The sequence below is a fragment of the Chenopodium quinoa genome, unplaced genomic scaffold (genome assembly GCF_001683475.1).
Source record: "Chenopodium quinoa cultivar QQ74 unplaced genomic scaffold, ASM168347v1, whole genome shotgun sequence".
Classification (NCBI taxonomy): domain Eukaryota; kingdom Viridiplantae; phylum Streptophyta; class Magnoliopsida; order Caryophyllales; family Amaranthaceae; genus Chenopodium; species Chenopodium quinoa.
Genome location: NW_018744835.1, coordinates 320,331 through 334,378, shown reverse-complemented (window position 1 = coordinate 334,378; position 14,048 = coordinate 320,331). Strand labels below are relative to the sequence as shown.

The window sequence follows — 14,048 nt, the reverse complement described above, 5'->3', positions numbered from 1 at the left end:
GTCCACTTTTTGTAGTTTTGTTTGTGAATAGATATCTATGTTATTATGACTTGAAATTATTTTTACTGAAGTTATGTTTTTTTTTTATACATAAATTAAATATATTAATAATGAATCTTATTTTAAAGAAATTTTTAAAACGAATTTTATGATTGAAATAGAACCGAGTTATAGGATATTTATCAAAAGTTATAATTAATTTTGTATATATGAAATATTAGAAGCATATTGATTATAAAACTCTATACAATATTAAAAAAAACTATAAAAAATTCACTTACTTAGTATCATATGTATACGTCACAATAATATCTATTTTTTGCCTACGTGGCGCTACACTTGGCAAAAAACTGAAATGCCAAGTGTCGCTGTCTCGTGGCCTGCTGCGAGACCGGCTTTATTTATTAGTGACTAGTTTTGTGCCTGGGCAATGCCCATGTTGTTTATTGAATTTTAGAATAAACCTTTTGGCTTGAATGTTAAATACAGTTATATAATCACTTTTGATAATGCAGGATATTAAGACATGCGATATCATACTTAAATTATTTTTATTAAACAGAAAGTATCTTTTACTGATTAAAACTTATTTTTACTAATTCTCAATTATTTTAAATATATTATAAATTGATCTTATTGTAAAGAATTTTTTAAAACGAATTTTATGATGGAAATAGAACCGAGTTATTAGAATTTATTAAAATTATGATTCATTTTGTATATATGAAATATTAGAAGTATATCGACATTAAAACTCTATACAACAATTTTATCTTAAAAAATCTATCCGAAATTCGCTTACTTAGCATCATATGTGTCACAATAATACCTAATTTTTGCCTACGTGGCTTGTCACTTGGCGAAAAACTGGAATGCCAAGTGTCGCTATCTCGTGGATTGGCTGCGAGACCGGTCACTAGTTTTGTGCTCAGGCGATGCCCGCATTATTCATAAAAATTTAATTAGGATAAACTTTTTGGCTTGAATGTTCATTAATACGGTCATGTAATCCCTTTCGATAATGCAAGAAATTTAGACATACGATATCCTATCACTTATTTATAAAATAGTGTACTTTTTGTAGTTTTGTTTGTAAATAGATATCTATGTTATTATTGATTGAAATTATTGTTATTGAACTTAAATTATTTTTACGGAATTTTTTTTAACTAAATTGAAAGTATTTTTACGAAAACTAAAATTATTTTTCTTAATTAAAACTTATTTTCACTGATACTCGATTATTTTCGTAAATAAATTATATATGTTATAAATGGATCTTTTTTAAAGAAATTTTTGAAACGAATTTATTATGGAATTAAAACCGAGTTATAGGATATTTATTGAAGGTAATGATTAATTTTGTATATATGAAATTTTAGAAGTATGTCGATAATAAAACTCTATACAACAATTTATCTTAAAAAATCTATTAAAAAATCGCTTACTTACCATCATATGTGTTTTTATAATACCTATTTGTCGCCTACGTGGCGCGACACTTGGTGAAAAATTGGAATGCCAAGTGTCGCTGTCTCGTGGCTTGATTGCGAGACTGACTTTATTTAATTGTGATATGATATGATATGATATGATATTAGATTTAAGACTCTGTTTAGTTTACCTTATTTTTGCTTATCTGAACTTATCTGATCTGGTGTGAATTGAAATGATCTTATTGTCTGATTTGACGAAACTTTGACCTTAAGTGTATGATAATCTGTAAGTAAAAAATATATCAAGTGAGATCTTGTTAGATTCGTAATAATGTGAATTTTATTAATATGTAATTTTCATAATTTTTTTCATTACGAAATTAAAGATATTTAACGATAAAAAATAGCACATAAAACGATGATATGATATGAACTTATTTTTTCTGAGGGTGATCTGCTCTGAACTTATTTTTTCTATAGGTGATCTAAGCTGAACATATTTTTTCTGAAATAAGTAAAAATAAGTTGAACTAAACAAAACCTTAATCCCTTCAAAAAAAAAAAAAAAAAAAAAAAAAAAAAAACAAAACCTTAATATCCAAAGTAACTAAAGTTTAAAAACATCGTTACCAAACAACCGAAAAACACACAACCAATGAAACGAAAAGACGAGGAAAACAATGTAAATCAAATAATTAGGTTCATTTTTACACATCTCTAAAGTAAAAGAAGAAGAAAAGAATTATTCTTCAGTCTTTAAAAATTTAAAAGAATAAAATTGACCTTGACGTTGACGAATGACAACTATATTGGAGACCAAAGATCATAATACTCCTCACTCTCTTCTTCCCACTTCACTCCCACAATTCGATCTTTCTCTCTCCTCCAAATGATCGTTGCAGTTTTTCTGATTCTTGATTAAGGTAACAATTCTTTCATTTTCATCTTTTTAATTCTGGGTTTTGTCATTTTAATGGGGTTTAATGCAAGATTATTGGGGTTTGGATTTTTTAAGATTTTATGGTTTTTTTTTACTATTTACCGCAATTTTGATAGAATTTTATTTTGGGTTTTGATTCTTATTGATGTTGACTGACATAAATTCTGTAACCCTGTTAGTTTTGGGTAAGTTATATAAGATGGTTTAACTTGATTTAGTAAGGTTGAAATTCAATTATTCATGATCGTTGTATATTTATTTTACCTTTAAAGTATTTAGCATATTCGAAAACCTACTCTATGATCTTAAGTTGGTTTTGCTGCTTTAATGCTTTGTAATTTTTTTTTTAATCAAAATATATGGAGTAATAATTAATAAGAGACGGAGGGAGTACTATTAGTTACTTGAAATCCGGAATTGCTCGTAACTTACACTTTGTTTGGATTGAAGGAAATGTTGGGAAAATAGGAAGGGAATTAGAGGGTAGATAATCTTTCATTTGGATAACAAATGAGGGAGGGAGGGAGGGAGGGAATCGAAGGAGAGAGAAATGGAGGGATTAAATTGTAAGAAATTGATTTGGAAGAAAAACTCATATTCTTCCCTCCCCTCCCCTTCTTTTCTTTCTCAATCATCTATCCAAACACACTGTTAAGAGTATGGAAAAATTGCAAGACTAGTAGATGCATTAGGTGTTTCCCTCGTGAGGACTAAGGAGGTCTCCTAATGTGGTTTTTTCCTTACATTTTCATAATTTTTTTTAATATATAGATATTTGATTTAATCAGAGAATATTAGAAGAAAAAATGGATTAAATGGGAAAAATAAGCATCAAGGGCTAACCCTGACATATCTCATTTTTCTGTTTACAATCAAGGTATATTATATGTTGGGGTTGTATTAATGTTTGAATAGTAATATGTCACTAAAAATCATTGTATATCATATATCAATGAGATAATCTGTTGAGATATAAATGTATATTGTGATATGATAATATGAGAATAAATTGACATTGTTGGCAGTGGTGATTATTATCGGAATAAATTGACATGTTTTAAGTAGTTTAAATAATATAAAATTTGATATAGCTGTTCATTAATTTCACTTAGATGAACTATGTAATTCAGATGTTTCTGATCAGAGATTCATTTGTTTGAAATCTTGTTATGGTCTGGTGGAAATGCCTTCTTTCCTACAAAGAAAATGTCTCCCTTTCTGCTAAGTAAAGGCCTTTTCCTTAATTCTGTTGCTTATGTAAGCAAATAACTCAAATGGACAGAGTTTTTATTTCATCAAAAGATGTCCAGTAAACGGTTTACCTATTAAAGCAGTGATTGGAAGTGTTTCAGGTACCTTCATACTGATATACTTGGAAGTCGGATACACTTTCACCTCATGTATACGAGGATAAAACATTCTTAAGTTTTTTCAGTAGTAATTTTGTTCCCCTTCTCAATCTTTGATCAACCAAAAAAAAAATTCAGTTATTCAGTTAAAATTGTATATGGCTGTTGTAACTATCTTGTTCAGTGATAGAAAAGCATGATCATCATAGCAGAAGATCTATACTAGCTGAAGTGTCATGTTCGCTTTTAGATTTATGTTTCTCAATCATCATGCTCCTAAGAGTGAGATAATGTTAGACATAAAACTGTCCTTTTGAACTCTTAGCAGCATTAAAGTGCCTTCCTTCTCCTCAATTATCTTGTTATCGGAATCCAATTTGCTGACTTTCTGGTAATCAAATTAAATTATCTGGCTGACTGCCCTATGCTAATGCAAACCACTTGCATTTATTTCTATTGAGTCAATATCTTTGACTCTAGTAGTGCTGAGGTCGTTGTAGTTTTTGGAAAAACTTGTATTCCACTTCTTTGTTGTTGTGTGCATGAAAATTGTTCTTGAGTATAATTGTAATCCCTGACCTGGCATATTGCAGTAATATTGATTAATTTAGCTCAACATCATGGGTAAGACACTTCACCTGTCGGGTTTTCCTTCTACTGTGACTGTTGAAAATATCACCGCATATCTGGAGGATATAACTGGCAAAGAAACTGTTTATGCTCTGAAATTAAGGCAGTTTAAAAATGGTGGGTCAAGATGTTTTGCTGTTGTGCAATTCACCTCTGCCAGGATGGCAAGTCTTATCCTCAGTCTCTCTCAACCTCCAAAGAAACTTTGGTATGGTTCCAATTACTTGAAGGTACGAGAGTCGGAAAATGATATTGTGCCCAAGCCAAGAATTAATCAACATAAAATGGACAACATAACTCTTCATGTTGGATGTCAGACTTCAAATGACAAGTTCAGAGCATTTTGGAGAGCTCAGGATGTTTCTTTATCATTTGGCTCAGGATTGAGGAAGTTATACTTCTCCTTAGAATATAACTTTAGGGAATATAAACTTGAACTTTCTTATGAGAGTATTTGGCAGATTGAGCTAAGACGTCCACGTGGTTATCATTTGAAGTATCTTCTAATTCAGGTTTGGTTTCTATCCTGGTTATCTTTTAACAAAATTTTCTTACATCTGGAAAAAGTGATCTTATGACAATTATGATGTATGCTTGGCAAAATTGGTAAACAGTTAGCTTCTATGAGGTTTCGAGGTGCATTGGAAGCATGCCCTTCCTTTGGGGTTCAACCTTGACAATTCTTGTCCCCTCTAGATTGTTAAATTCATTGCCTCATAAGATATTAGCTGTATCCGTAGGTGCACCTTACATCCGTGGTAATACAATACAAAGTAAAATTTTTTAAAGGGCAATTTTGTTGGCATTGGATTTTTTTTTTCTAGTTTCTTGGCCAAAATTGAGCTGCATATAGCTCTCTGTTCCTGGACAGAGGCAAGTGGCAGCTCTCTTTGTCCTCAAAACTTTGTTCATATTTTGTGCTAAGCTTGACCTATTTCCCAGCACATCCCCATAATACCATTTGAGGCTTTGAGCAAACAGTTGACTGTATACTCTTATGGTCAGCACATGCAGCCAAAACTCAAGAATCTGTTGGCTAATTTAATTGCTAACTTAACGGAGAATATGACATACATATATATGTAGGTTTTGATTGTATCTTCTATTTTTTCCTCCTTGATTACTTGTAGCCTGTTGGTTATAATGAATTGAGGAAATTTATGATAGTTTTAGATCTGTACTTTGAATTTTTCAGCTGTTTGGGGCTCCTCGGATATACGAGAAGGATGCATGCTCTTTAGGACTGGCCTTTGACTATTATAAGGACGGACAAGAGGATCAATGGGACAGGACAACAGATTTCACCTCCTTAAGTTGTATAGGACAGTCGTCTTTTTTATGTTTGGAGCTTCCATATAACTGCCAACTACCAGACTTCAGAGCTAACTTTGCATATTTTAAGGAGGATGATGGCCAATTTACTATAGAAAATGGCAGTACCTTCTCCCACAACATGGGACTTGTTCCAATAGTGGTTCTTCCAAGAGGGGTTGATTTACCATTTAATATCTTGTTTAAGGTAAATAATTTGGTTCAATCTGGGTGTCTTCCTGGCCCAAACCTTGACCAGAGTTTCTATCAGATGGTTGATCCGAGGAGATTTGATATGGCTCTTATTGAGTATGCACTTGAAAATCTGTATTTTCTGAAGGAGTGCTGCTACAATCCAGTTGGGTGGCTAAGACAGCAGTACACAAAATACCTTACATCTAAGAGAAGTCCTGGGAAGCCAACCCTTTCATTGGATGCAGGATTGGTTTATGTACGCAGAGTTCAAATAACTCCATCTAGAGTGTACTTTTGTGGCCCAGAGGTTAATGTTTCCAATCGGGTGTTGCGAAATTATCCTGCTGACATTGATAATTTCCTTCGCATTTCTTTTGTTGATGAGAATCTAGAAAAATTATACTCAACAGATTTATCTCCACGTGCCGGAAAGCGGACTGAGATCGATGGAAGGATTCGTTCTGTTCTCAGCAATGGAATACGTATTGGTGATAAGAAGTTCGAGTTATTGGCCTTTTCATCAAGCCAATTGAGGGAAAACTCTGCATGGATGTTTGCTTCTAGGCCTGGATTGTCTGCCACAGACATCAGAAATTGGATGGGTGACTTTAGAGAAATAAGAAATGTTGCAAAGTATGCTGCCAGACTTGGTCAATCTTTCGGCTCATCCACAGAGACTCTAATTGTTCCTATCGAGGAAGTTGAAATGATACCTGATGTGAAAGTAATTGCTGGGAGAAATACATACATCTTTTCAGATGGAATTGGGAAGATATCAGCTGATTTTGCTTGCAAAGTGGCAAAAAAATGTGGTTACAGCTCCACCCCGTCTGCCTTCCAGATTAGATATGGTGGATTTAAGGGTGTCGTCGCTATTGACCCCCTGTCATCTAAGAAGTTGTCATTGCGAAAAAGCATGCTCAAGTATAAATCAGATAACGATAAACTTGATGTACTGGGATATAGTAAATATCAAGCATGCTATATGAATCGCCAGATAATTACTCTCTTGTCCACTCTTGGAGTGCAAGATCGTGTATTTGAGAAAAAGCAAAGAGAAGCACTAAATAACCTAGATGCAATCCTAAAAGATCCACTAAAGGCACAAGAAGCGTTGGAGCTCATGTGTCCTGGGGAGGTTACAAACATTCTCAATGAAATGCTTAAATGTGGCTACAAGCCTGATGGCGAACCATTCCTTTCAATGATGTTGCAAACTTTTCGGGCTGCAAAGTTGCAAGAATTGCTGACCAAATCAAGGATATTTGTCCCACGTGGTAGAGCAATGATGGGATGTCTGGATGAAACTAAAATCTTGGAATATGGTCAGGTGTTTGTGCAGGTTTCAGGCTCAAGATTTAGGAATGTCGGTAATGAACTCCTCACTAGCACTGACTATGAATTTGAACCCAATAACTATGTTGTGAAGGGAAAAGTAGTTGTTGCGAAGAACCCTTGTTTACATCCTGGTGATGTCCGTGTTCTGATGGCAGTAGACGTGCCTGCTTTGTGTCACATGGTTGACTGTGTTGTGTTTCCACAGAAAGGAAAGAGGTATATGCATTACTTTATTCTCCACTATCTCAAACTTTATTGTCAAGACATCTGTTCAGTTCTAGCAGATTTGTGGTTGTCTTTAATTGATTCTGAATTGCATATGCTGTTAGTGTGAAACAGTGCCGGGGATCTTATTGCTGCTCAAAAGTGTGATTAATTATTAGCTGTCATGATTTCCTTATCTATGAATTAAGCTTCCTTTTTTCTTGCTCAAGAACATGATCAAAGTAGTTTATTTATTTTTCCATCCTCATTTATTTTTCTTCACAATTCCAAGCATGATTAGTAGTTTATAGTTCATTAAAAGCAATCGAAGTAAACATTAATTTGATCAACAGATATAAGCTATTGCAAAGAATAGATGCCACATGGCTTGGGATGTGACTTAGAAATTTATTCTCAGATATGCTTTCCTTGCACATTAATGTAAATTTCAGGCCTCATCCAAATGAATGCTCTGGAAGTGATTTGGATGGTGATATATACTTTGTTTGTTGGGATGCTGAGCTGATACCCCCTCGTCAAGAGGAACCTATGGATTACACTGCTGCTGAAAGCACTATACTGGATCATGATGTTACCATGGAGGTGTTTTCTTTGCCTCTGATACTTTCTACTTTATATATTTGTGTTAGGCTTTTAAGACTTCTAATTTGCTATTCGTAAGCATTTGCACTACAATCTCTCTGATCAAGCCCTATATGTTATATGCTAGTTTATCAGATAATGGGAAATACATCCATTTTTGAGGTTTAGTTATTGATGATTGTATATTTACTTATTGCAAACCACATAAATACCAATATATAAACTGTTGCATATCCTGATAGAATGGCTACCTGATACATTAAATGTTGCACCTTGTGACTGGAATACTTTAGGGTGAAAATGAAATAATGCAGAAAGATATACTAGTATGTTTCAACTACGAGTAAATCAGTATAAAGATAACACCATTGTTTTTTCTTGACCTTGTTGATGCTATTGATATCTGTATTTCTGCTGATGAATCAGTAATAAATCTCTCTTACTTCTGCTGTTGAGTAATGGAGGTTTCAGATCTAATATAATTTTCCTATAAACATTTGTTTTAAAGCTTACCTGTTATTCTGTGCTCATGAGTCATGACAGATGTTTGTCTGAGTAGCTGAGTAACTGTATTCCTCTGTGCTTAACTTATATCATAGGGGTATATGTTATTGATGTGCAGGAAGTGATTGATTATTTCACCAACTATATAATCAACGACAGCTTAGGCAGGATTGCTAATGCACACACAGCCTTCGCAGATAGGGAGCATGCGAAGGCAATGAGTAGCCCTTGCATACAGCTCGCTCAACTTTTTTCGATTGCTGTTGACTTCCCCAAAACTGGCATCCCTGCAGTTACGCCACCTTCCCTCAAAGTAAAAGAATACCCTGATTTCATGGAAAAGCCCGATAAGCCAACTTATGAATCACACAGAATTATCGGCAAGCTGTTTAGGGAGGTCAAGGAAAGATCCCCTAGTTCAAAATCCATTAGATTATTCACCAGAGAAATTGCTGCACGTTCCTATGATCCCGACATGGAATATGATGGCTTTGAGGATCATCTTGATGATGCTGAGTTTTACAAGAGCCAATATGATTATAAGCTAGGTAATCTAATGGATTACTACGGGATCACCACTGAAGCAGAAATGTTAAGTGGGAATATTTTGAGAATGTCGAAGTCCTTTGATAGAAGGAACGATGCAGAAGCTTTAACAATGGCTGTCAGATCCTTGAGGAAGGAAGCTCGGGCATGGTTTAATAAAAGCGAATATGACTCAGAAGGTGACGACCTATATGCAAAAGCATCAGCTTGGTATCATGTGACATATCACCCAAGTTTTTTTGGCAAGTATAATGAAGGGACGAATCGGGATCATCTCCTTAGCTTTCCTTGGTGTGTTTATGACAAACTGATCACCATTAAGAAGAGGAACAAACAGTCTCATGCTTCACTGTTAAAAAGCCTGGAATATCAAATGAGACATGGATTCAATCTTAATGGTTAAAGATTGTACTTATATCGGTATGTTCCTGTTACTGAACCTCATCTATCATCCAAATGTAATTTTACTCATCTTTTATCGTGCATTGTTATTTAGAATCAAGAACCCTTCTGTTAAATATCTTGGTTTTCCTTGCTTATCCACAAGGTGTTTCATCACTGAATTCTCCATTAGATTTGTAAATATCTATACTTGTCAGTTTCTTTCAAATCATTAGTGAGCAAGTTTGCTTTTCTTGGCACCTCTGAATATAGGGTTGGTGAAAGTTGACGCGACCCAATAACTTGTCATTAGATAAGTGGATTTGGATTGATATACTAACCCATTTAAATACATGAGTTAATCCAATCATCAATTGAATCGAATGAGTTGGGTTAAGGTTGAAAATTTCATCTAAAAACTAGCCTGAACTATTCAGCTACTTGGCCATTGAGGGGGAATGACATGACAGAAACTAGTTAGTGGTAAGATTGAAAGGACTGAAAGGTGAGTGGCAATATCCTCCATTTGGTTCCCAATGCTATGTTGTTTGGCGAGTGGGCGTTGCTTCTCACAAATCACGGATGAACAAAATTTCATTCATTATTAGTCAGCAAGCATATGATCATCATAGAATAGACATCCAATAAATTAAAGTAATAATAGCATATATATGCAATTTAGTTCATTCCCCCTCCTTTCTCGTACAATAAATCACGTTTTATTTATCTATGTAAATTATTGGCACAACATAATTTAAATAGATAAATGCATACGCAATATTGCAATTAATATAAAAAGGAATGTAAATTTAGAAGAGTGATAATTGATAAACATGTTTAATTAAGAGGTATTATCCTGTTTGGAAATGCATGAGGAAGAAATCATGTTTGATGAAATTGAGGAATTTTGTTTTACGAAAAGATAAAGTAAAGGCCTACATGCATAAATCATGATATATTCATGGCCTTCTTATTTTTAAACATGCTACCACACACTCCCTCTAAAAATTCTAATACTCTAACAATTAGAGTGGATAGTTGTGAGCTTAGTTTATTTTACATTGATTTTGAGTTCATCTAATATCGAAACGATCAACTCTAGTAATTATCCGAATGTTCAAAGGTTGACTTAAAACAAAATGATCCGATTCGAACTTGATCCAAAGTCTCGACGAATGACTCAAAATGACCCAACCTAAAGTCTCAACTCGAAGTCTCAACCCGGCCCGATTATCAATTGACTTGAATATACCCGAACTGACCTAATCTGAAGACATAGTAAATTCAAAATTACTTAACTCATATAAGAGTTAAATGACCTGATTACCACATCTAATTAAAATTATATGTCGACAAATATAAAGAGGACACAAATAACAACTGTCATCTATTCTTGCAATCTTGCTTATTGCGACAACATAAGGAATATTATATATCTATCGACCATGGTTAGTGTAACTTAGTATTATTGGACGTTGAAACCAACTTGGAAATAATAAACTTACATTTAATAAATTTAAACTCCATTGACTTTACGTACTCAGTATCAAGTATGTATGAATTAGGAAAAACACCGGTCTCAAATAAGTCTGCATCTTAATTCTGAAATTTATGGTTATGGGCGTATCCAGCTCTAACAAGAGGGCCCACTCCCTCATTAACTTAAACATATTAATTAAACACAATAATTAACTAATTCATTAAATACTAATTATGCCAAATGTTCTTTCAATTGTCCATCTGGTTAAACTTTTGTTCATTAATTAATTTATATATTGGTGTAAATTTTATAATAAACTTTATTGTAGCTTAGTTTGCAAAACACATAAAACGTCACTAATGACGATAACTAGCTTGAATGGCTACTTTGGTCAACCGTCATGCTATATGTAAGCCCCCTTCACAAGCTCACATGTCCCACTCGTAGAAACTCGAAACGTTTTCTTTTTGCATTAAATTAAATATTAATTTTGTTTATCTTTTTTTTCACTTTATCTTATCGAAAATTAATAGTCACATTATCTCACCACGTATATTTAGCATCAGACACAATTGTATGAATAATAGTTGGATAATTCTCATACTTTTACCATGAGAGAATCTAAGTTTAATTCCTTGATAAACTTAGGGTGATTGGGCGAAAGTGTAATATTTTGGAATTAAAATGAGTAAAGTTGCTAAAATTAGGGTAAAAGTACAACTGCTAATGGTATCCTTTTCAACTCCAAAATCTAATTTGTTTATCTATTAATACTTCTTCCGTTCTTATAATATTGCACCACTTGTCTTTTAAAGAAGTTTCACAAATATTGCACCATTCTATTTTAAGATAAAAAATATATCTGTTCATACTCCAAATACCCAACATATCCTTGTTTTTTCACACTTATTTTGTAGTTTATGTTTACATCACATGAACACATTTGTACTCTTACCTTTCTCTCTCTTCCTTTTCCCCACTACCAAAATTATTAGGAAAAATTGTAATTATTAATCCCAACTTTGGCCCATTTACTTTCATTAATCCCAACTATCCATTATTTTTTAATAATCCCAACTTTGGAGGGCATTTTCTTTTATCAGGTATACCAGGTTATTGGACACGTGTCAACACGTGATTTGTCCAAAAAAAAATTAAATCAAAGTTTTAAAAAATAAAATCGAAAAAATGATTAAAAAAAAAAGTAAGTGAACCAGCCGAGCCCTAAGTTGACTTGATGAAAGAAAATGATGGATAGTTGACCTGAGAAAGAAAATGCCCCCCAAAAGTTGGGATTATTAAAAAATAATGGATAGTTAATTAGTTGGGATTAATGAAAGTAAATAGGCCAAAATTGGAATTAATAATTACAATTTTTCCAAATTATTATGCCCAACTTGTGTGGTGCAATAATTAAAAAAAAAAACGGAGAAAGTAAATGAAATGTTTACAAGGAGATTAACAAGGACTCCCTCTTTAGTAGGACTGGCAATCGGATCAGGTCGGGTTCGTGTTCGGGTCAGCTGATTTCGGGTCAGCTACCCCCTTGACCTGAACCTGATCCATTTAACATTTCAGGTTGAAAACCTCAACCTGAACCTGAATTTTTCGGGTTCGGGTCAACCCGAAAATGACCTGATTTGACCCAAAACTTTTTTAGGTCTTAAAAAAGGTTGATTTATTTGGGTTGGATCAACCCAGCCAATCTGATTTATTCATTCAAAAGATTATTTTTTTTTTCAGTTCATTCAATTGCATTTTAAATTCTCAAGCAAAACAGAGATTCAAACCCAAACAAAATTGTCTAACAAAACTACTTAATAGATTACAAACCAAGTAGTCTACTTAACAAATTACAAATTGAATTTCAAAAGCTATAGTGATTTAAATAAAATCTTCAATTCTCTTGGTTATGCCCACCCTCCATAGTGGAATGAATCTTCTCCTCTCTGTAAAGAAAGATGGATTTGAGTAGCCGCAACTTGCTGCCATAAAAAATAACACAAACAATAATTAAGAACAAAATTTCGTATGTAAAACCGTATAAATACAACTATTGATATTAATTAGCATGATAAATTCGTATAAAAACATGCAAAACAACAATTAACAACAGAAATCATAACAAATCAACAACAATTTAACATAAAATAACAACTATTATTAGCATATAAAACTGTACTTTAGCATGACCAAACCGTATTTTTCATAAAACAAATACATATAAAACAACAAATACCTTGAAATGATGAAGTAGATGTTGAGAAGAAGGTGAAGTGTTTAGCAGGAAGTATAGATTGATGAAAATCCAAGGATTAGAGAGGAATTTAGGGGATGAAAAAGATTAGAGAGTAGTTTAGGGATTTAAGAGAGAGAAATTTTTAAAGAGAGAAAGGGTGAGAAGCGGCTGAGTGAAGTGAAAAAGAAAGGGAAAGTTTAGGGTTTTTGGTTTTAATAGGATGGCTCATTTTGATTTGGGCTGTAGGTTTTCTTTGGGTTTTTTTTATATATAAATAGATATTTTTGTTAACTTAAATGAGTTTGGGTTACCTATAATGATCTGATTTTTTTATTTCGGGTTACATGGGTCATTTTCGGGTTAGGATTTCCAACCTTAACCTAACCCATTTAAAAATCAGGTCGGGTTCGTGTCAACCCATTTAAGTTTTCGGGTCGAAAACCTTAACCCCAACCCGCTATTTTCAGGTCGGGTTCGGGTCGGGTCAGATTTTGCCAGCCCTACTCTTTAGTCCTTTTACCGCAACTTAATCTTAGTAAGTATAATAACATACTTTTTTCACAACACAATCTCAACAAAGATATATTGACATACTTGTTTCACAACTCTATTTCAACGCTAAAGGCAAGTCAATTACGAACCCAAACCATTAACAATTTTGGAAATGTGAAATTGTTATCCTTGGTAGGGACTGAACCCCAGTCTCAAGGTTGGAAAGTTTAATTCTAATTATTAGGCCCAACTCTTTCTTTGGTACTCTGTATAACAAGATTTTACATGACTTTTTTTTTTTTCTTTACATTAAATTGAAAAGAAAAGTGAAATGACAGTGTATGAATAGTGCAAAAGTTAAAGTGTATTAATGAAAAGAATGGAAGGTGATTAGGGGATT

At 33.3% G+C, this 14,048-nt stretch overlaps 1 protein-coding gene and 1 long non-coding RNA gene across 2 annotated transcripts; one reads left to right on the top strand and one right to left on the bottom strand.

The window, feature by feature from the left end:
- Positions 1–2,000: 2,000 nt before the first annotated feature.
- Positions 2,001–9,639, top strand: LOC110704409 (RNA-dependent RNA polymerase 1-like). Its single transcript, XM_021882186.1, has 5 exons — positions 2,001–2,359; positions 4,319–4,867; positions 5,551–7,415; positions 7,856–8,006; positions 8,629–9,639. The coding sequence occupies exons 2-5, from the start codon at positions 4,346–4,348 to the stop codon at positions 9,457–9,459; spliced, it is 3,369 nt and encodes a 1,122-aa protein (XP_021737878.1). The 5' UTR covers positions 2,001–2,359; positions 4,319–4,345; the 3' UTR covers positions 9,460–9,639.
- Positions 9,640–12,594: 2,955 nt separating this feature from the next.
- LOC110704341 lies at positions 12,595–13,342 on the bottom strand. The gene is made up of 2 exons (XR_002507911.1): positions 13,157–13,342; positions 12,595–12,902 (listed from the first exon to the last, which is right to left on the bottom strand). It is a non-coding gene; the product is annotated as an uncharacterized LOC110704341 (long non-coding RNA).
- Positions 13,343–14,048: the final 706 nt, after the last annotated feature.

Coding starts and splice junctions, on each gene's coding strand:
- LOC110704409 (XM_021882186.1), top strand. CDS start 4,346: ATGGGTAAGACACTTCACCTGTCGGGTTTTCCTTCTACTGTGACTGTT. Junction 4,868..5,550: donor TGAAGTATCTTCTAATTCAG/GTTTGGTTTCTA, acceptor TGAATTTTTCAG/CTGTTTGGGGCTCCTCGGAT. Junction 8,007..8,628: donor ATCATGATGTTACCATGGAG/GTGTTTTCTTTG, acceptor ATTGATGTGCAG/GAAGTGATTGATTATTTCAC.